Source organism: Hemicordylus capensis, chromosome 8 (assembly GCF_027244095.1).
Source record: "Hemicordylus capensis ecotype Gifberg chromosome 8, rHemCap1.1.pri, whole genome shotgun sequence".
Lineage (NCBI taxonomy): Eukaryota > Metazoa > Chordata > Lepidosauria > Squamata > Cordylidae > Hemicordylus > Hemicordylus capensis.
In genome coordinates this window covers 6,460,655-6,478,432 of record NC_069664.1, presented here as the reverse complement: position 1 = coordinate 6,478,432, position 17,778 = coordinate 6,460,655, and the positions used below count along the sequence as shown (strand labels likewise).

The 17,778-nt window shown below is 47.5% G+C and overlaps 1 protein-coding gene across 2 annotated transcripts in view; it reads right to left on the bottom strand.

The window, feature by feature from the left end:
- Positions 1–2,005: 2,005 nt before the first annotated feature.
- Positions 2,006–17,778, bottom strand: part of LOXL2 (lysyl oxidase like 2) — a 106,771-nt gene continuing 90,998 nt past the window's right edge. For both annotated transcript variants that reach the window (XM_053269372.1, XM_053269373.1), the window contains exons 9-14: positions 16,279–16,441; positions 14,197–14,440; positions 8,153–8,268; positions 5,835–5,971; positions 3,933–4,044; positions 2,006–3,046 (exon numbers count right to left, since the gene is read on the bottom strand). In XM_053269372.1, the coding sequence (XP_053125347.1) occupies positions 2,967–3,046; positions 3,933–4,044; positions 5,835–5,971; positions 8,153–8,268; positions 14,197–14,440; positions 16,279–16,441 (852 nt within the window). In that variant the 3' untranslated portion in view covers positions 2,006–2,966. The remainder of the gene's footprint in view (positions 3,047–3,932; positions 4,045–5,834; positions 5,972–8,152; positions 8,269–14,196; positions 14,441–16,278; positions 16,442–17,778) is intronic.

Below are 17,778 nucleotides of genomic sequence, written 5' to 3'. Positions count from 1 at the left end.
CTTGTTACAGCTTTCTCTGTGTTATCACCTCGTCTTTATCCCCACCCACAAACAGTCAAGTTAAAGTTGCAGTCCTTTTTGCACAGAGGAAAGGGTAACTGAGCAAACTGTACATGGGGCCCTCAGCATCCGTGGTTTCGCGTATCCAACATTGGGCAGTGGAGGAGACCTGACTTGGTTATCCGCAGTTCTAAAAACTGGCAAAATTCACTTAGTTCCTGGGTGGCCGGAAATGACTTCCGATGTCATTTCCAGTCACCGTTTTGCAGGACAGAGCCATTTGTGACTTTCTTTACCCTGCACCCCACTCCCGATTTTGTACAGAATTTCGGAGGGGTTTGGGGGGGCATTGATTGGTAGCCAGAGAGCATGGCACAGTACTTAATTTCACTCATTTCTGCTTCTTTTTTAAACCCTTAAGCCCTTTTTTACCTGAAGGAAGCTAACCCCCCCCCCCAATTCCCATTGATTCAAGGTCTCGTTATCTACAGTTTCACGATCTGCGGTTGTAGGCCAGAACGGAACCCCTGCGGATACCCCCTTCATGGAGTAATCTTTGGAGGACCTTCCTGCCAATTTTCATTACCATTCCTCTGACACTATTGATAAAACCTTTATAAGTAGTTTTAAAGCGCTTTTAAAACACCATTGCAAATTTGGGTCTCTGCAGGCCTGATGTCAGGACAATAAAAGCACGGAAACACCCTGAAAGCTGAAATTCTTGCCCTATTCTTGCCTCTTTTCCATCCCCAGGGCTGAAGGAAGGCCCTGTCAAATATCACGATGAACATCCATCCCCTCAGATGGTACCGGCCACCACAGCTGCCTCATGGACTGTTGCAGTGGCAGCCCCCATCTCGGCCTACTATGATGTACACCCCACAAGTAGCGGCTGCTGGTTTTGACTGGCCCAGCAACGTGGGCTGATTTTGGCAAGCAAAGCTGTTAGTTGCTTGGCCAATGAGTCTGATGAGCCTCCATGTGAAGAGACAAATGGCGAGCCCAAGCAGGGTCATGCAAATTGGCATTAGCCTCACAACACCCCTGTGAGGTAGGTTATACAAGTCAAAAAGAACAGACACCATAAGACTCCTTGTGCGTGACTGCAAAACACCTACAGCCAGTCAGCAGAGTCTTTCATCATCCATGTAGCACAGGGGTGGCCACCTTGAGGCTCTCCAGTGGTTGTTGAGCAATCATTTACGGCTGGGGATGATGGGAGTTGTAGTCGAACAGCTGGAGAACCTCAGCTTGGCCACCTTGATACAGCACTTACCTGTGCAACGTGCATTATAAATCTTCCTCTCATTTATTCACCTCTGCTCCCATTTTACAGATGGGTTTAGAGGAAGAGCCAGAATGAGTCACTGTGAGGGATCTACTGTGCCCCATACTGAGAAGACAGGTGAACTCAGCTTAAATCCCTCCAACAGAGGACTATGCATCTTTGGTAGCACCATGTGGGTATATATAGTTCATTTCTCCAGTTAGGGGAGACTTTTTTACACACTGCAAAAGGACATCAGAAATAGGGTGGTCCAAAAGAATCGCTATGCTCTCTGCCTAGGCTTTAGGCATCCCTTTGTTTGCCTTGGGACCAAAACAACTGGGACTAGAAGGGCTATCAACAACAAACAGCCACAGTGGCTTAATAGAACCTTCATGGGCAGAGCAGTATACCTGTAGTTAACAGCTGCTGAGGACATACAACAGTGAATCCTCTTCATGGCCTGCTTTCTGAGTATGCCGTAGATTGCTTTTGGAAACAGAATGCTGGAGTTAGCTGATTTAGCACCCTGCTTCTAAGTGAATCCTGCCTTCCTTGCTTTAGTCGCACATCCGACGACTGAAAAATGACATAGCCTATTTCTCTTCAGGGGAAATACACAAAATTGCATCGATGCTCTCTTCCTGGATAAAACCAGATTTCTTTCTTAAAAATTCAAGTAGGTGTATCTTTGTGCACCTGTAGAAATTCAGGACTTCAAATAAACAGAAATACACGTGCATGGCCTCAAACAAACAGAGGCATCGCTATTTTTCAAAAAAAAACCCTTTTAAAAAAGACAACCCAGCATAATTGTGACAAAATTAAAAGGGCTGGGCTGGGGAAGGCCTGATGGCATAAGGCCAATTAGTTATCTTTGCAAAATACATTTGATGATGCAATGCGTATGTGGAATATCCATTATGGAGGAAGCGGTGGGGGTGAGAGAGGGGGGAAAAAGCATGGATCAGAGTGTTAGGAAATACACGTGGAAGGCAAGTAGGTGGACAGCTTACTGTGGGAAGAACAATTCACAGTCTAGTGGCTCCAAAAGCCAAGATGCAGGGGATGAGTTGACATGTTTTCCCCATTGTGGTAGATCAAACCTTACATTAAAACCAACTGTCAGAAGTGCTCCTGGAGAAGAGAGAGGAGTGCGGCACTACCTGATCTAAGATGGAGCTCTTCTCAAGACCCCTTTGTGTCCAGAGAAACCGGTAGAAATGTCTGTTCTGCATCGGTGGCGTCGAGTCACATTTTCAGATATGATTGAGACAGCAGATGAAAGCAGCTGCTGAGAAAGGCGTTGGCTTCAGCAAAAAATCGCCAGCAGCTGAGAGCCTTACCGGGGTGGTTCTGGCACTGGTGCCTCTAAGTTGCAGTGGACAAAAATGGCACGACCGCTCGCCAAGGATTCCTTGCGAATAAGTTATGGACAAAAAAGCTCTGATGGAACTTAATGGCCGCTGCAAAACCTTCGTTCTGCTGGAATGGATGCAAAAGGAGAGTAAAGGCTATTGCCTCTGTGCTGAGCACCGCAAAAGCTGGTATGGAGCACACCCTTGAAAATAACTTACTACAGCTAGTATTAAAGTTCATGGCTGGTTGGTTGATTAGTTGTTCTCTGCAGTGGTTAGGAAGATCACAGGAAAAGGCATTTCCTTCTTCCTCAAATAGTGGGGCTGATAGGAAGGCGTCTCTATCGAGTGGGCACCTGGTTGTTCGTAAGTCCTCTGAAGTGATCAAAACTCTCTTCTTCTGCTTCGCTGTGGGAGTCAGCTGTGAGGACAAGGAAAAAGGAAAAAAGGAAAGGTTATTGGCAGCTTGGCTACTCATCAGCACGCTGCTATGCCATGAAGGACCCGTGGCTGCCATTCAGAGGAGTGTATTGTGCTACTGCAAGGATGTTGCATTAGCTCAGTGGTGTTTATTGCAAGGCCCGGAGGTTACTGTTGCCCCCCTGACTAATTGTGTATTGGGCCTTGTGATCAGCCCCTCCCTTCCCCTAAAGAGTGAACCGGAAGTAAACCCTGTCCTGACTGACAGGCAGTGACCTCTAGGGATAAGAGGTCGCAAGACCTGCCTCTTTGTCTTTTTTTATGGCTGTTGCTTTTATATGGTTCTGATTGTTTTAACTGATTTTAATGTGTTAATGTGATTTTTATGGAGCTTTATTGTATTTTAATTTTTGTAAACCACCTTGGGATGAGTTTTATGACAGGAGGTATAGAAATTGAAATATAAAATAAAATGTCAACTTTCCCATACGCTGAGATCCTCATTGGAGGCTGCCCTCTAGGTACCCAACTGTCTGAGGCAGGCCGGAGAGTGACAGGGAAGATGGCCTTCTTAGTTGCGACATCCCCTTAGTATTATTAAGATTTCTATCCTGACCTTTCTCCAAGGTTCTTCCTCCAGACCTCTTAACTTGAGATATTTTTATGCTGCTGATTTTCATGAATTGGGTTGATTTTATTTCTTATTAAATATTGCTTTATGTATTTTCATGTGAATCACCCTGGAAATAGCCATTTCCAGGACAGACATACCATAAACAAACAAGGCAGAAAGCCACACGCCTGAAAGATCCTCTTTAGATTCATTTGCATCACCCCTTCTTGATGCAACGCTTTCCTCTCTGGCTAGCCTTTACACCCCTACTCACCTACATGGCAGCTGTACATCCAGATCCGATGAGGTTCGTACTTGCACATGCATTTCACAACATTGTTGGAATAATCGGTCTCTGCAACTTCCTGGGTTGGGTTGACTTGGACCTGCAGAAGATTGAAAAAACAATGCTTAAGACCATAGACGCACACACCCTCCACTGCAATTACATTCCCTGCAGTAGACACACATACACACCGCCACAATGCAAAGTGCATGCAAAAGTGCTGCTCTTCTTTTTCATGGGTTGAAAAGTCTGATCTAGGAGAACATAAGAACAGCCCTGCTGCTGGATCAGACCCAAGACCCATCTAGTCCAGCATCCTGTTTCTTATGGTGGCCCACCAGAGATGAGAAGCCCACCGGCAAGAGATGAAGGCATGGCTTCTCTCCTGCTGTCGCTCCCCTGCAACTGGTATTCAGAGAGCTCTTGACTCTGAGTCTGCAGGTAGCCTATAACCATCAAAACTGGTACCTATTGATAAACCTGCCCTCCATGAATTCATCTAAGTCCCCTTTAAAGCCATCTAATCACCACATCCCGTGATAAAGCATCCCATAGATCAATTCTGCACTGTGTGAAAAAGCAGTTCCTTTTGTTGGTCCTAAATTTCCTGGCAGTCTGTTTCATGGGATGATCCTTGGTTCTAGCACTGAGAGAGATGGAGAAAATGTCTCCCCTTTTTTCTAAACACAAAAGCCCCAGATGATGTAGCCGCCCTTGCCTCATAAGGAAGGTGCTCTAGGCTCCTGATCATCTTGGTTGTCCTCTTCACCTTTTCTAGTTCTATAATGTCCTTTTTGAGATACAGTGATAGAACTGTACACAGTATACCAAATGTGGCTGCACTATAGAGTTGAATAAGGCATTATCATATTAGTGGTTTCATTTTCAATCCCCTTCCTAATGATCCCTAGCATGAAATTAGCCTTTTTCATAGCTGCCGCACACTGAGTCAACACTTTCAACAAGCTGTCCACCACGACCCCAAGATCTCTCTTTTGGTCAGTCACTGACAGCTCAGACCCCCTCATTGAAGTTGGGGTATTTTGCCCCAATATGCACAACTTTAAACTTGCTTTCATTGAACTGCATTTGCCACTTTGTCGCCCACTCCCCCAGTTTGGAAAGATCCTTTTGGAGCTCCTCACAATCTGTTTTGGATTTCACTACCCTAAATAGTTTAGTGTTATCTGCAAATCTGGCCACTCTGCTACTTACCCCAACTCCTCGACCAGAGTTTCTTAACCTTGGGCCCCCAGATGTTGTTGGACTACAACTCCCAGAATCCCAAGACATGGCCTTTGTGGCTGGGTATTCTGGGAGTTGTAGTCTAACAACATCTAGGGGCCCAAGGTTAAGAAACCCTGTAGATCATTTATGAACAAGTTAAAGAGCACTGGTCCCAGTACAGATCCTTGGGAGACCCCACTTCCTCCCACCCTCCATTGTGAATACTGTCCATTTATTCCTACCCTCTGTTTCCTGTCCTTCAACCAGTTACTGATCCACACATGAACCTGTCCCCTTATCCCATGACTGCTAAGTTTACTCAAGAGCCGTTGGATTGTCCTCAATAGCACCAAAATAGCACCAGTTGCAAGAAGCAACAGCCAGAGAGGGCACGTCTTCACTTCTTGCCTGTGGGCTTCCCCGAGGCATCTGATGGGCCAATGTGGGAATAGGATGCAGGGCTGTGTTTTGGTGTGGATTTTATGGTGATGTAGAACAGCGCTCTACTGTTTGTCAAACCAAACAGCAACCAAACAGTGAGCCATGCTGCTACATTTTTATGCATTTGAACATCACATCTAGTTTTTTTTAACTCTTAGTCTTCAGTTCCCTAAGATAATCACAGAAGGAAATCAGTCTTTTGATTGATCAACAAGAACGCACCCGGAAGAGGTATATTCCTGGTTTGACATCGGTAATATCAACCCACTGGCAATCAATATCATGCCTGTACACATCAGAGCATCCAGCGGTGATTCCTTGCTCTCCAAAATTGGCACATTCATACTGCTTCTCGATGCCTGAAGGGGGAGAGAATGAGATGTAGAGAAGGTGGTCGGCAACAGGTTAAGTTTCTACGTGCTCTTTAGAAGTCTCTGGCTGTTTGCTCAACTTCAGAGAAGCATTCAAAGCACAACTGTGCTATGAAAAATTTACTGGTATAGTATGTGTCCATTATAAGAGAGAGAGAGGGAGACAGAGAGAGAGAGAGAGAGAGAAAGAGAGAAAGAGAAGAGGTAGTCTTGCAATAGTAACATGAATTATCACCTAGGGTCCACCCTGGTTTGCATTTGGATGGGTGGCTTACATGTGAGCACTATCTGTTAAGATATTCCTCTTTAGGAACTAGGTAGAACATCTACTTAACATGCAGAACGCTCCAGCATCTCCAGGTAGGGCTGGGAGAGACTCCTGCCTGAAATTTTGGAGAAGCTGCCGCCACTCAGTGGGGAAAATACTGAGCTAGATGGATCAAGGGTGTGACTTGGTAGGAGGCAACTGCCTATGCGCACCAAAGAACCAACTGTGTGTACATGAGGGTGCAGCGAGATCTGTGGCTCAGAGGTTTTATCTCCCAGAAGCCTCTGCCTCCCTTTAGAACACACACACACACACACACACACACACACATGATCAAGGCATTAGAAATTGGTGAAATGGATAAAGGTCATCCAAGAAATTGATCTAGACTTCCGGATGAACTGGGGTTAAAGTGGGTTCCATTTTATACTGGAACATTCCTTATGATTACATAAGGATGGAAACAAAATCATATCCCACTGTAATGTCAAAGTTTATCCTCAAAAGAAGATTCTTAGAACAAGAATAAAGGTCATGACATCTCATCTTCCAGTCATATTTCCTGCTCCTTAACCCTTTCTTTGGATATAAAGATGGACATGTCAGTTCAGGCCTTGAGATCTTTCTCCAGCCATATCCTCTGCTTGTGCAAATCGTAATAGCAAAAATGATCGTGTGCTTCCCACTTCATCACTGGTAACTAGGTAAAGAGACACCCTTTTAAAGTGCTGATTCCCTTTTATTGAGCAGGGGGAGAGCAACTGGTCCTATCCGTCCCCAGCACAGCATTCCTCCAGTGGCTGTTGCTGCTGGTGTCTGTTTCTTTTTTAGATCGTGAGCCCTTTGGGGACAGGAGCATTTTATTTCTTTATATCTATGTAAACCACTGTGGGAGCTTTTGTTGAAAAGCTCGTATTCGTATTGGGCCTATGTGAAGACGTTTTAGATTGTGAGCCTTTCAGGGACAGGGTTCTATCTAATTTGTTTGTTATTTCTCCGTGTAAACCGCCCTGAGCCATTTTTGGAGGGGCGGTATAGAAATCGAATGAATGAATGAATGACTCAACTAAAGCTGAATTCCCCTCACAGGCCCTTGGCACAAGGGCTGTGCTTTGCCCAGCATGGGTGGGGTTTGTCTATGACAACAACAACAACTACAACAAATACAAATATTGATATACCGCTTTTCAATAGAAGTTTCCAAAGCAGTTTACACAGAGAAATAATAAAGAAATAAAAGCCCTCTTCCCGGGGCTTTCGCCCTAGAGTTTTTGAGAGAGGGATCCGTCCCTCTTAAATGGCCCTCCCAGCATGGAAAAAAAGGGCAGCATGGGGCAGAGGTCGGCCCTGTGGGAAACGGCTCTCATACGGAAGGGCCTTTTAAAAAAAATTGCCAAAGTGTCAAGGGCTCGAAAAACAGGGAAGGGAGCTGTTTTAGACTGTGAGCCCATTTGGGACAGGGAACCATCTTATTTCTTTTTCTGCGTAAACTGCTTTGAGAGCTTTTTTTTGGGGGGGGGGTGAAAAGCATTATAGAAATACTAGCTGATCCAGCGCAGAGCATCTGTGCCCCTAGTTCTCCCTGTCTTTCCCCCCTCCCTTCAGCCCCATCCGTCCTCCCCCCCACTTCAGCCCCGGTCTGTTCTCCTCCCCACACTCTGATTTCTCTCACTGCCCTCTGGTGGTGCTTTCTGTCCCCGCCCGCCAGCCTGGTTGCCGCCTGCCCATCCCTGCTTTTATCTGGCAGCTGCTTGCGAACTCTTGTGAGAGCTGGCACGCATGGGATTAGTGATGGGTACGTTTAAAATATAAATATAAATGTAAATGTGTGTGTGTATAGAATTTTTCCCTTAATGATAACACTAATTCCCACCCCAAATTGCATATAGAAACAGATGTACCTTCTGCGCATTCAGTGTCCTCCAGGCAAAAGCTGGCCTTGTGTCCCTCCGCCACTTTGGTTCCATTGAGGTCCAGCAGGTCGTAATGTGTGAACACCTCCATGCTGTGGTAATGCCTGCAAGCCAGAGGGAAAGTGGGCATTAGGAGAGGAGAGCTGGTCTTGTGGTAGCAAGCATGACTTGTCCCCATAGCTAAGCAGGGTCCACCCTGGTTGCATATGAATGGGAAACTAGGAGTGTGAACATTGCAAGATATTCTTCTCAGGGGATGGAGAGCAGAAGGTTCCAAGTTCCCTCCCTGGCAGCATCTCCAAGATAGGGCTGGGAGAGACTCCTGCCTGCAACCTTGGAGAAGCCGCTGCCAGTCTGTGAAGACAATACTGAGCTAGATAGACCAATGGTCTGACTCAGTATATGGCAGCTTCCTATGTTCTGCTTGAGGACAGCTTAGCATCCTCTTTCCATTGCCAAAACAAAACAAAAAACAAAAACAGCGCCCACATTTTTGGGCAGCAGAAATCAGACTGTGCTATTAACAGCTTTAGTTTTGTTTGTTTTAGTTTCGTTAATAGACGCTGGCCTACTGTTTCAAACTTTTCTTCTATCACAATAATAGGGAACTGGACCTTTAAAAAAAGCGAGATAGGCTGCTAATGCCTTCCCTGGCTTGCAAGATTGCAGCTAAGCTGCCCAGCCTCACAATGTTTATAGGCTCCATGTAGACATTCACGCTCAGTGTGATCTCATGGCATTTATGAGAGCTGTTCTCACGACCGTTCAGTGGATAGGAGAACAAGTGTCCTATCCACCTTTGGGAGAGCTGTGAGTCATGTGTGAATGAAGAGCTAGGTCAGAGGAGGGAAAAGTGAATGGGTGGGAGGCACAGACTCCGACAGCCCTTCCTCCTCCTACCTTGGTGATGTGCTGGGTAGGACCCCACCACTGGAGCCTGCACCCACCTCACACATGATGGTCACTTTTCCCTCCTCTGACCCAGCTTTTAACTCACACATGACTGAAAACAGGAAGACCGCACAGCTCCCGAAGATGAGTAGGGATGCTTGCCCTGCCCAGGTTACGGCAGTGAGGACAGCCCTAGTATATGGGGTGACATATGGACAAATAAAGCCCGTCTGCAAGGACTTGGCACTCATGCAAGGCTATCCTGCTATCTAATTACGCAAAGTCTGCAGCTTGTGCTCCAGACTAGTGTTGCACAAGTGCAAACATCCTTGCACACCAGGCACACCACCCTGTGGTATGCCTCAGTGCTTTAAAGAGAATTTTGGTGCAATAGTAAAAAAATTTAAATTCCTGCAATTTTGCTCTGCTATATGATCTTCTTGCGCGGGTGCAACTTTGCTGGTTGTGCACTTCATTAGAGTGCCATGGTTTAGGAAGCAATATTCACCCCACAGCTGATCCTTCAACCTTGCTAGCCTTGTAAACTATTTATGACATGCTAGGAGCGAAAGTGACTTGTCTAGCAAGCCAGAGGTTGCCGGTTCGAAGAATCCCCACTAGTATATTTCCCAGACTATGGGAAACACCTATATTGGGCAGCAGCGATATAGGAAGATGCTGAAAGGCATCATCTCACACTGCGTGGGAGATGGCAATGGCAAACCCTTCCTGTATTCTACCAAAGACAACCACAGGGCTCTGTGGGCACCAGGAGTCTACACCGACTCGACGGCACACTTTACTTTTAGGATGGCTAATATAATAGAAAACGTCACAGCAAAATAAGCACAGAGTTTATTCACAGGAACATCCCCACTTTCCAACAGGATTGATAAAATAAGAATCACTGATAGGAATCTAGCTGCAATTCCTTAGAGCAGCGGTAGGCAACTTTGGATCTCCAGCTGCCGCTGAACTACAACTCCCATCATCCCCAGCCACAGTTTTGTAGCAGGACAGCCAAGGTTGCCTATGCTTCCCTTAAAGTCTGCACCTCCATCCTCAGCAAAGTCATGAGCTGTCCCATCAGCCGCTCTCAAGTAACAATGACTGACAAGCTCAAAAAGTACCCCAAATGTGGTTGTTTTGAAAACAACATTCCATGTTCGTAACGCTAATAAAGAGGCAGGAAATTAACACCATATGCAGCCTTTTAATCTGGGAATTCTCATCACTCTCTCTGCCCCAAATAAGAGGACAAGGAATGTTCATATGGCACACAGGATGTCGCATAGGGTCAACTGGGCAGATGCCTGCTCACTTCCTGTTCTTGTGTTGGGAAAATTCTAAGGCATGCAAATAAAGGGGTCCAGGGTGTGTCTGGGGAGCTAAACAGGTCCAAAAAGAGTGCCAGTGTGCTGCAATGTGGACACTAGAACCAGTGGGTCCCAGGTTCACATTCTCATTCAGACATTAACATAGGAAGCTGCCATATATTGAGTCAGACCATTGGTCTATCTAGCTCAGTATTGTCTTCACAGACTGGCAGCGGTTTCTCCAAGGTTGCAGGCAGGAATCCCTCTCAGCCCTATCTTGGAGATGCTGCCAGGGAGGGAACTTGCAACCTTCTGCTCTTCCCAGAGCGGCTCCATCCCTTAAGGGGAAGATCTTCCAGTGCTCACACATCAAGTCTCCCATTCATATGCAACCAGGGTAGACCCTGTTTAGCTAAGGGGACAAATCATGCTTGCTACCACAAGACCAGCTCTCTTCCAGCTCTCTTGGGTGCAGAGACAGCCTTGCATAGAACGGTCCCCTTTGCTAAGCAGGGCACCTTGTTTTGCATTTGGATGGGTGACTACATGTGAGTGCTATCTGCCATAAGATATTCCCCTTAGAGGATGGGGCCACAGCTCAGTGTAAGACTGACACTCATTTAGCTTCTTCGAAATGAACGTTATCCCAGCAGCGAGGGCTGCCTGCCTAGAAATGAGCTCTGGAGAGCTCCCAGCAGCAGTGGCCCCCACCAGCTCAAAATTGTTTTGTGGGGAGATTGATTCTTCATGGACTCAACTCCTCACAGACTGACACCAGTCCATGGACCAGTGGTTGAGAAACACTGGTGTAGACCATACTGAGCTAGGTGAACCAATGTGCTGACTCAGTAGAATGCAGCTTCCTATGTTCTGATCAGAAGGGCATCCCATGTGCACGAAACCTCCAGAAGATTTTAAAACACCCTTGCACATGTGGCTGCTATAGGACTAATGTTCAGGTCTATAAAAGCACGCGAACACAGTGAAAACTGAAAGTCTCACATGCTCTCTTCACCTCTTTCCCATCACTAGGGGTGTGGATCATGCCAACAATCACAATGCACATGGGCCCCCCGAGATGGCACCAACCACCCCAACTGGCTCATGTCCCATAACATACAACACGGAGAGGGTACTCTCACGATCACTGGAAAGCAGGCGAAGGGAGCTTAGGAAGCTTGCCAGTCATCGTGAAAACCAGCGGGCTCACAGGCGGGCCTGCTGGTTCCCTGGTGGCTAGCTCGCCAAAGTAGCCCTTCCCTGAGCCCAGGTGAGCGGAGCAAGTGCTTCGCTAACCCGGGCTTCCTGAACGTGTATTGCTGCGATGCAGTTCCGCGCCACGGCAACCCACGAGCAGACTGCGGGGAGAGCTAAGCCCGCTCTCCCCACAGAACCCCCTCCAGCGGGTCTCACTGATTGTGAGACTACTCGCCTCTGAGTGTTGATACCCAAATGTCAGCCCTGTACTAGTTCTGCTATGTAGTATGTATATGGAGGCTTGCACATTTAGGCACCAAGCACAGAGTTAGATCCACAAAACAGACACATCCCAGTTAAATGAGGGGGAACCTGCAAAAATAAATAGATTACTTTTAAGCATCTGACATTTGGTATCAGGTACAAGCACCTAATACACCCCTATGTTTATCTTACATGTGTTGACATAAGGGGAAAGGGAAAGGCATTTTTCTCTCGAAAGGAAACAAGATTAAAAAAAAAAATCACTCCAGAATCACTGAAATTAAAGCTTCTGCCAGGATGTTCGCCGGTTTCCTTTTACCTGCTTCTTAAGTGCTGTTTCCCATTCCCCCTGCTCTTGCTTCCGTGTCCTGAACAGAAGTGCACAGTAACAGATTCAGTCAGTCGGAGGGGGTGGGGAAGGGAGTTTTGAGGCATCCAGACTATTTACTTTGAAGTTGGTTGCTGTGGTTATTTCCAATGCAAATAAAATAAAATAAAATAAAAAATGAAGGGGGAGATGTTTGAACCTCAGGTCTGAGTTCCTAAAATATGTCTAGCATTCAGAGGGGTGTTTATATTATAGTGTTTACAGACTGGAAAAACTGAAGAGGAATTGAGACCATACTCCTCGGCACAAACAGAGGCTGGTTTCAACCGCCTTGCTGACTTGGGAATGCTTGGAAACGCCAGTGAGCTCAGGGCTTTGCTTGCAGGCTGTGATGCGACTTGGCGGTTTGGGGAGGGTTGTGGGACAGAACTAGGCCCAGCTCGCTCGCTTGGGCCCATGAGGCAGGCCCAGGGTGCTCTTACCCCTGGGCTCCGGGGCCAAAGTCCAGGGTCTCCACAGCCCCTGGGGGCCCCCAAACCCTCTTTAGTCTGCCCCAGGTGGTGTGGTCGCCTAGCCAAGCAGGATGATCCTTAATTTAAGTACAGGCTCAGTCTCAGTCTTTATTGTTACGGTCACTGACCAGAACCAGAAATCAGCAAATAAAATTTTTAAAATTAGTTAAGATACAATGTATCAATAACAATAAATTAAATTAAATTAAATTAATTAATTAAATTAAATATTCTCCAAAATTACCTAGGTCAGGCGCGGAGCCTGACTGCCAGAGGCCCGTGCGCGGCCACAGTGGCCCTGCTCACCCTGCCCCCTGCGTCTGACGTCAGACGCAGGGGACATGGTCTGGCTCCCGAATGGGGCCACGTGGCTCTGTCTGCGAGTTGGAGTCTGGCCGGCGCTGTGAATGCAGCACCGGCCATTTAGCTCCTGAAGGGGCCGCGTGGCCCCTTCGGCAGTTAGACTGGGGCTGGCGCTGAATTTGCAGCGCAGCCAAGAGCGGATCTTCTCTGCCTGAAACGCAGTGGCCATTTAACTCCCGAACGGGGGCTGCATGGCCCCCGCTCGGGAGCTAAACCAGCACCCCCGCATCTGATGTCAGACGCGGGGGGCGTGTCGGGGCTGCGAGGCACGGCCCCTGATTGGGTGTGGCCCGGGTTCTTTGAACCCGTTCGCCCAGTGATGGCTCCGCCCCTGACCTATGTGCACCTCTGGGCAGGCCTGTTCACACTGGCATGGGGCAGCATGGACAGGCCTGCCTTATCAGGTGGTGCACCTCCCGCCCCACGGCACATGTGTGCCAAACGCTGCTGAGGGGCTTGCCTTTTCCGGGCAGCAGCCCTAATCAGTCCTCACATAATCCCCATCATGCCTGGGGATGATGGGAGTTGTTGCCCCAAAGCAGCTGGAGGGCCTAAGTTGTGCAGACCTGGTATAGATAAGACTGACCTGGTAGACAGGAGAGGAGAGCTGGTCCTGTGGTGGCAAGCATGACTTGTCCCCCTAGCTAAGCAGGGTCTGCCCTGGTTGCATATGGATGGGAGACTAGAAGTGTGAGCATTGTAGGATATTCCCTTCAGGGGATGGAACCACTCTGGGAAGAGCATCTAGGTTTCGAGTTCCCTCCCCTGCAGCATCTCCAAGATAGGGCTGCAACCTTGGAGAAGCCCTTGCCACTCTGTGTAGAAAAATACTGAGCTAGATGGACCAAGGGTCTGACTCAATATATGGCAGCTTCCTATGTTCCTAGAAAGACCAATGCCAATGGTCTAACTTGGATAAAGAGCTTCCTGCATTCCTGTGTCCATCAAGACTCTGGCTGACATTGACTTTGAACCCAACTGCTAAGTCTGTGTAACCACCATTCTATACACATGGCATATAGTGATCATGCAACTGTTTTTGCAGATCTTGAGCAGCCATTGGAAACGGGCTGCGACCAGCACTCTGGTTTTTCTGCATGCTGGCGCCCTGTCTTCCCTTTTTAAAACATGCAACTGTGGAGGTGGAAATAAAACACTTGCCTGTGACATTCGTGCCAAATCCAAGTGTGGCGCCCACTTCTGGGGCGGAAATCAATCGGCCCGTTGTTTTCGACCTGGGTGGAGAAACGCATGAGCCTCCTGGTGCCGGTGGAAACAGATGTGTTGGCAGCTGAGGAAGCCAGACAGTTCTCCTCAAGTGCGCACTGCAGCATGTACATTGGGCGGTCTTCGAGATAGGAGGTGTGCTCCACTTCCTGGGCATTTAGGACAAGGTCTGCAGCAGCTGGTGGCAAGAGAAGGAAATTGAGACAACCATCTCCAAGAGTTCCCTGCTGGAAAGTCGAGACCTTTCCAGCCCTGGTCTGGCACCAGCCTTTGCTGAGATCTGTAGCTGTTCCCAGTTAGTGCTGATGTCATTCTGGTGTCCCAGCTTGGAAAACCCAGCATGATAGTAATGGTTGGATTACTTTGCATGACACCCCTGCCTGGAAAGTGTCTTGCCACATAACCTGGATAACGCAATGCATCGGAAGTCCATAATTTATATTACTGTCGGGGGGGAAATTGGGTGTGTCTGCATGTGATTTTTGCACATCGGAATCACATTCTGGATTCATCAGAATGGAATATGTGGAGAGGGAAGCATCAAGAATTGCCAGTGTGGATTTGGGAAGAGAACCTACACAAAAGGTCAGTTCAGTTCAAATGTATTTACATGAGAACAGACTTGCTGGATCAGGCCTAAGGCCTATCTAGTCCAGCACCCTGTTTCTCATAGAGCCTTATCAGATCCCTGCCTTGGCACATAATCAGGAGATGGAGGCATACCCCCTCTCCTGCTCCTCTGAAACTGGTATTTGGAGGCCCAACAACAAACTATTTTTGGTCACTGACCGGAGGAAATTTTTTTTAAAAAATCTATCTATCTATCTATCTATCTATCTATCTATCTATCTATCTATCTATCTATCTATCTATCTATCTATCACACAAAGTAACTGGATACATATAATGAGTTTACAAATATTAAAACTGGGGGTGGGGGGGGACCTATCACAATTTATGATGGTGTACTGCAGCAGGTACTATATCGGGCAGCAGTGATATAGGAAGATGCTGAAAGGCATCATTTCATACTACGCGGGAGGAGGCCGTGGTAAACTCCTCCTGTATTCTACCAAAAGGAAAACTACAGGGCTCTGGGGGTGCCAGGAGTCGAAATTGACTTGACAGCACACTTTACCTTTACTGGAGTGGGGAAATGACTTTATTATCAAGCCAGCAGTTGCTGGTTCGAATCCCCACTGGCATGTTTCCCAGACTATGGGAAACACCTGTATTGGGCAGCAGCGATATAGGAAGATGCTGAAAGGCACCATCCCATACTGAGCAGGAGGAGGCAATGGCAAACCCCTCCTGTATTCTACCAGATAACCACAGGGCTCTGTGGTCGCCAGGAGTCGACACCGACTTGACAGCACACTTTACCTTTACTTTACTTCAATAAACAATGCTTAGCTATTCAATTAAATGTCATATCCTTGCACAGGGGTTCTCAACATTGGGTCCCCAGATGTTAGTGGACTTCAACTCCCATAATCCCCTGCCCCAGTGGCCTTTGGTTGGGGACTATGGGAGTTGAAGTCCAATAACATCTGAGGACCCAGCAGTGAGAAGCCCTGTCCTTGCAGATTCTACTAGCTATAAGACAAAACTTAGCGACTGAATATGAAATTTGATTGTCATGAACTGAAATTAGATATTGGGTGTAAAATTCATCAGAGCCACTCAAGACGTTTTCTAAAAATGGAGTTATATACCCTCCATTTCTATACAAAACAGAGGCCTGATCCAGCAAAGCTCTTATGTTCTGACCGTTAGTGTCCTTTAGAGCAGGGATTCTCAATGTTGGGTCCCCAGATGTTATTGGACTTCAACTCCCATAATCCCCAACCAAAGGCCACTGCATCTGGGGATTATGGGAGTTGAAGTCCACTAACATCTGGGGACCCAATGTTGAGGATCCCTGCTTTAGAGGGCTGCAGCCCCAGAAGGTTGCCAACCCAGCTTCACAGATCTTCAAGACTTCTAGCATCTAGGAAAGAAAGCTCAGGAACTCACTCTCTGTGCAGGAAGCACCAGCAGCATAGCGCCCGCCTCCTCTGGGGCAGGATACAGCTGCATCATGCTTGCAGTGTGTCAGGGTCATCTCTGTCCCGGAACATTTAATCCCGCTCATGACAACGCTGTCGGCATTGACGTCTCCATGCCAATACCAGGATTCCTAGCAAGAAGCACAGAAATGGGAAGGTGAACTGAATGCAGCTATTATTCTCAATTAATTGATTGAAAAACAGTGCTTTGAACCGAAGCTGGTCATGCAAAAGGTCCCGGCTGGCTCCAGAGGGCAATGAGGATTTGCATTGGCAGGGTCTCCAAGAAGAGCCAGGGGCCCACTGCCCCCAAACGGGTGCCATTCTCACTTTAAAGGGGACTTTTGAGAAGACTAGAAGGAAGCAAGAGGGAAACAGGAGGCAGAACCAAGAGCAGCCCAAGAGTTTGCTGCCTGAGGTGAAGGGCAATGTGAAAAGCTAATTTGTTTTTCATTGTAAACTGCCTTAAGCCATTTTTGGAAGGTTGGTATAGAAATTGAACAATTGATTAATTAATTAATTCACATAGGATGGGACCATGGAGAGGAGAGCTGGCCTGGCAGTAGTGAGCATGAATTGTCCCTTTTGCTAAGCAGGGTCCATCCCGGTTTGTATTTGGGTGGGTGACCATATGTGGACATGGTCTGCCGAAAGATATTCCTCTTAGGGGAGAGCTCAGTGGCAGAGCATCTGTTTGCATGCAGAAGGTCCCAGGTTCACTCCCTGGCAGCATCTCCAGAGAGGGCTGGGACAGGTTTTAGCCACACTGAGTGAGATGGACCAATGGTCTGACTTGGTAGAAGGCAGCTTCCGACGTTCCTAGGTGCATCCAAGCAGGTTGCAGTGGGGAATATAAGCGGCATGCCCCAGTGGGGTGAGGAAGGCTGTTGGCCCCTGTGCCCCTGCTCATGCTTGTGTCTAAGGCAACCAACTCACCCTGCCTCATGGAAGCGTTGCCCCTGGCTGGCACCGTGGAAAGTAGCATGCTCGAGAAGATGGGCTGTCATTCTGATCCAGCGGGTTCTTAGGCACCCAGACCAGGGGTAGGTCACCTTGGCTCTCCAGCAGTTGCCGAACTACAAATCCCAGCATCCTCAGCACAATACACTGAGGCTAAGGATGATGGGAGTTGTAGTTCAACAACTGCTGGAGAGGCAAGGTTGCCTACCTGGGACCTAATCATTAAAGCTGCTGTTGCTCAGTGCCTCTTGGAACAGCTGATTAAGCCCTTCGTCTTTTAGCCATGACATGACGCTAGACTAGAACGAACGAGAGGCAACTATTTAGCCATTGGACTTTGGACCAGCTGGTCATCTGCAGCTGAGCTGGCCTTTGGCCCCAGAAGTATTATGTGAATTACAAACAATTAAAATGCCATCTTCTTGAAATCACTGAGTAACTGGCACTTCTCCTGGAAAACCCACAACCACTCAGTAAACAGTGACTGACTTGAGCCACGCATCAGCTT